Source organism: Solanum verrucosum, unplaced genomic scaffold (genome assembly GCF_900185275.1).
Source record: "Solanum verrucosum unplaced genomic scaffold, falcon-dt-bn FXZP01000287.1, whole genome shotgun sequence".
In the NCBI taxonomy this organism is placed as follows: Eukaryota; Viridiplantae; Streptophyta; class Magnoliopsida; order Solanales; family Solanaceae; genus Solanum; species Solanum verrucosum.
The window spans coordinates 957,683-962,003 of record NW_026020292.1 but is presented as its reverse complement, the minus strand read 5'-3'; the positions used below and the strand labels follow the sequence as shown (position 1 = coordinate 962,003).

The following is a 4,321-nucleotide window of genomic DNA, read 5'->3' as shown; positions in this document are numbered from 1 at the left end:
AAATGAGATTTCTAAATGAGTTATGAGTTCAAAAGTTATTTCAAGAGTAGTTACCTCTTTTAAGAGGGTAGTTTGAGCAATTATCTCAAACCAGAGAAAGAGTTGTTTTTAAACATATGAGCTAAGTATATTTTTTGGAGTAGTATTGAGCACTGATATGGGGATGAGTTCAGATAACTCAAGTCTCCATAAACCATGTAGCCAACGTGGGTAGAAAGGGTCATACTTTTTAGATGATTCCTTAATGTTTTTTAGCATAGACTAGTGGATCCACTTAGTTGAGAAGTTCTATACCTCGGCAAAGTATAAGACAGTTCTAGCAGCGTGGGTGAGACGTATCATCACATAGCTCATAGTGATGGTTGTCGGTTAGAGAAACTCCCACATAGTTATATTGTATTTTTATATATACAAACTAAATTATTATTGTATTCTTCAATACATTGAGTCGCTATGTATTGTTTCAAAAGCTTTCCATATACATTGCATCTTTTGCTGTTACTTTATCCTTGAGTATCATGAGTTGAGTTGAGTGACTTCAGAAGAGGTAAGTATGTTTCCTTTTTATCAAGTTCAAGCTTATGTTATGCTTTAGAATTCCCCTTACATGCTCGTACATTCCACGTACTGAGCCATTTGGCTTGCATCCTTGCATGATGCAGATACATGTATTCAGGAGATCATCTACAGGAGCTTCGTTGATAATACATGGAGTTCGAGTTAGCTATGGTGAGCCTCCTTGCTTCCGGAGGGTTACACTTTTACTTTCAGTTATATCAGTTGTAAGGAGGTCGTGGGTCTTGTCCCGACTTCCATCTTTGTCATTTAGAGGCTTCATAGATAGACTGTAAAGTTTCAGAAGTTTGTTCATTTATTTTATTAAATGTTTTAGAGACTTAAGTTGCCTATTTTATGGCGGGTTGAATAATTTATTTTTATTCAGAGTTTTTCATTTGAGTTAAAGCTTTGTATGAGTTTCATGAATTTTTATTCACTTTTTAAGCTTTGTATGCTTGAGTTAGTCTTCCGCTTGTAGTCAGCTAGGATGAGGGTTCGCTTGGGGACCAATAATGGTCTTCGAGTGCTGGCCACGTCCAGGGTGTAGACTCGGGTCGTGACAAGCACCTTCAACATAGACAATTGCACCAGTCGATATATCAAAACTTTGTATCTCACCAATATTTTTATCAGTTATATCAATACGGAGGGGATACATAGAAAATTCAACCTCACGTTTCTTCACCTCAACGTACAACTTTACCCCATATCATTCCTAATAATCAGTGGAGATGAGTTTCCTTCTACAATGTATTGAATCTCAATTTTTTTTCTCAATTCATCAATATTCAACTCAACTGCAATGGCTAGAACTAGATTCATGAATGAAATATTTTCACCAACCACTATCCCATCACTCTTGTATCTTTCATAGCTCACTCTCCCATACTCTTGAATGCCTCAGCAAAATCAAAATATTCATTCTGTATCTCATCCAATTTTCAACAAAAAAATTTAATTCCACTCAAAAGTTTCTTCGTTGAAACAGGAAAAAGATGACAAGATTTTGCATTGGTTAGTTATTTTAGGATTCACGTTTCTCTGATTGACAATAATGAGGAACTGAATAGCGTTAATTGTGGGATTTTATTTTGATTTTCCATTTTGTTTTCCATTTTAAGCTCAATAGCCTCAAATATAATGTATCACAATTAATATATTCGGACTGTCAGTTATGTATCCGAAATGTGTAAAATTTAAGGGACTAATGTAATTTCAATAAAAGTAGGGGTAGGATGTAATTTCATCATTACACTATGGGATTTCTAAAATTTATACTTTTATAATTTAGAATTCTTTTTATTAGGAAGATACGTCTACATTCTATAATAAAATTAATGAATTTATTTTTAGTAAACACCAATAGATTTGAAGAGGATAAAATATATTATCTACAATACAAAATTTACATGAAATATTTTGGGATAAACGTGCAATGCACGTTTCCAGAAGTAGTAGAAATAAAAAACTCACATAAGACCTAATGTATGCATATGAGATTGACAAAAATATAATAAGCTTAATATTCCACAAATAAAAATGAATTGAATTTCAAGAATCCCAAATAGGACCACATGCAGGGATTCCAGATTTCTTGCAAGCATTAACCACATCTCTACTCCCTTCTGGATTGCTAGTAACAATAACAACTTCAGCTCCCCATTTTCGCGCTACGTCAACGCTCATTTCTGATACGTTTGGACGTCCTAGCAAGGCTGTATCGTGTATAATCACTTTCTCCTTTGGATGCCCGCTTAACATCTCTTTTATTTCCTTACCGAAATTTTGTTCCACTCCTTTTGTCACCCAGAGAAAACACACGTTAGCTGCGCTAGGTTGCAAAAGGAACGATAAAAATACACAAATTCCAGACCCCGTTGCAACCACTAGGACTCTGTTGTACATGTTTACTAAATAAGGCAAGCCCGCGAAATGAACTTGTCGTACCCATAAATGGCTTGGGGGGTTTGACACTAAGGTTTTCGTGAAGTCACCAACCGCGCCTGCCAACATCATGTGCTCTGCCTTCCCATCCGAAATGAACCCAAACGCATGCCATTCAGAGAGGGGAGAAGGACTAATTCGTCCTAAAATTCCCGCTTTGACTCCTCCCTCGAATTTTATAATCGTTGCATGTCCCGACGGAGACGTGACCTTAACTGGAACACGTCTCACGGTTATCCAGGGGAGGATTATTAGCACAGTGATAGCCAATGTGAACAAAAATTCTTGTTGTTTGATCAGCTTGGAGCCAATTTCTGCGTTGTTGTAAGATTTAGTTTCAGGATTATAAGAAACCGTTAAGGTAATGAAAATCCAGAGAAGTGCTAATGCTATCCATCCAACGAAACGATGAATCCTCTCGAAGAAATTGTGATGGAGATGTCGAACGAGAGGAAATGCAGCGAGTGAGGACAAGAAGAGAAGTGAAAGAATTGCAAAAGCAACACCAACGATTTCAGGGGAAGTGTTTTCTTTGTCTTTCAACGTTTGGATTAACGCGTAAACGAGCCATGCAATCGATGAAATTGCACAGCCACTATGGATTCCACCGAGTGACTGGAGTAAAGACGTAACAATAGTTTTGATTCGTATAGGAATCCAAGACCATCCCAAGCAATTCACCGCGAGCCAAAATACGACTCTTAAAAATGCTTCGCTTCGACAGAGTGTCAAAGCGAAGATGTTCCCAATTGAAAACAGGACAGCTTTTTTTCTTGCGTATGGGAAATTTCCCGTACTAGCAAGAATTAAAAAAGTAATATTTAGAACTAAAGATAGCGCGAATAATCGCTTGTATACTGTAAACAAGCCTTGATCAAGAAGGATGATGGACAATCGCGATGATTTTTTTTTATTTTTTTCACGTTCACTTAGTGTCTTCGGAGGTAGAAATGGCAATGGACATGAACCCTTTTGAGGGATTTGCAAAATTGGCCCCTCTTTGTCGTAACAACCTTTTTCAAGAGTATCAACATCTTCATCTTCATCTTCGTTTGCGTCTATCTCTAGATCACAAAAATGACTACTAGTACGACCCATTGATCTATTGCTACCATGAGAATTAGATTCACTAGTAGGTGGTTTAGGAATGGAAAATGGATCGTTACGAGGCTTTATCTCGAAAGCTACTCCTCTACTACTTGCAAATCTTTCTAACTTGTCTTCAGTTTTCATTTATTTTCTACCGTGAAAAAAAAGAAGGGAAGTTAGATGAAAACAAAATAATATAAGCTATGGATGAAGAATTGAAGCTAGGATATGTAAGGTAATTGAGTTTATGTATTTATAGTCCAATTTATGGCTCAATCAGACATTCAAAGTCCAATTATGATCTTTTAATATAATATTTAAAATATTAAAGAGTAAGTGCATTATGTCTTAGTTCATATTTCTCTTATTAAACTTCAATATATATAGACCAATCGTGTGTTAAGGTTGTGGTGGACGGTTTTGGGTGTGCATCTGTCGGTTCGGTTTTATGTATTATTGGTTCAGTTTTTCAGTTTTTAAATATGCTAACCCAATAACAAACCAATAAGATATCTTTTTATCGATTTTCGGTTTATCAATTTTTGGTCGTTATCGGTTTTGTTTTCGGTTTATCCAATAAGAAAATGTCCGTAAAATATTAGTATATGACCTCTCATTTGTTTTAATGTTTTGATATAGTGAAACAAGAAAGATAATGAGAAATTACATTAATTAATAAGAGAAAATATAGTACGAAGGTTATAATTACATGTCACCGCCAAAACAAAGT

At 35.7% G+C, this 4,321-nt stretch overlaps 1 protein-coding gene across 1 annotated transcript; it reads right to left on the bottom strand.

Moving 5' to 3' along the window:
- Positions 1-2,109: 2,109 nt before the first annotated feature.
- LOC125834568 (adenylate-forming reductase 06235-like) lies at positions 2,110-3,735 on the bottom strand. The gene has a single exon (XM_049513708.1). The coding sequence runs from the start codon at positions 3,733-3,735 to the stop codon at positions 2,110-2,112; it is 1,626 nt and encodes a 541-aa protein (XP_049369665.1).
- Between the last annotated feature and the right edge of the window lie 586 nt (positions 3,736-4,321).

Excerpts from the sequence above, each read along its gene's own strand:
- LOC125834568 (XM_049513708.1), bottom strand. The coding sequence starts at position 3,735 with ATGAAAACTGAAGACAAGTTAGAAAGATTTGCAAGTAGTAGAGGAGTA.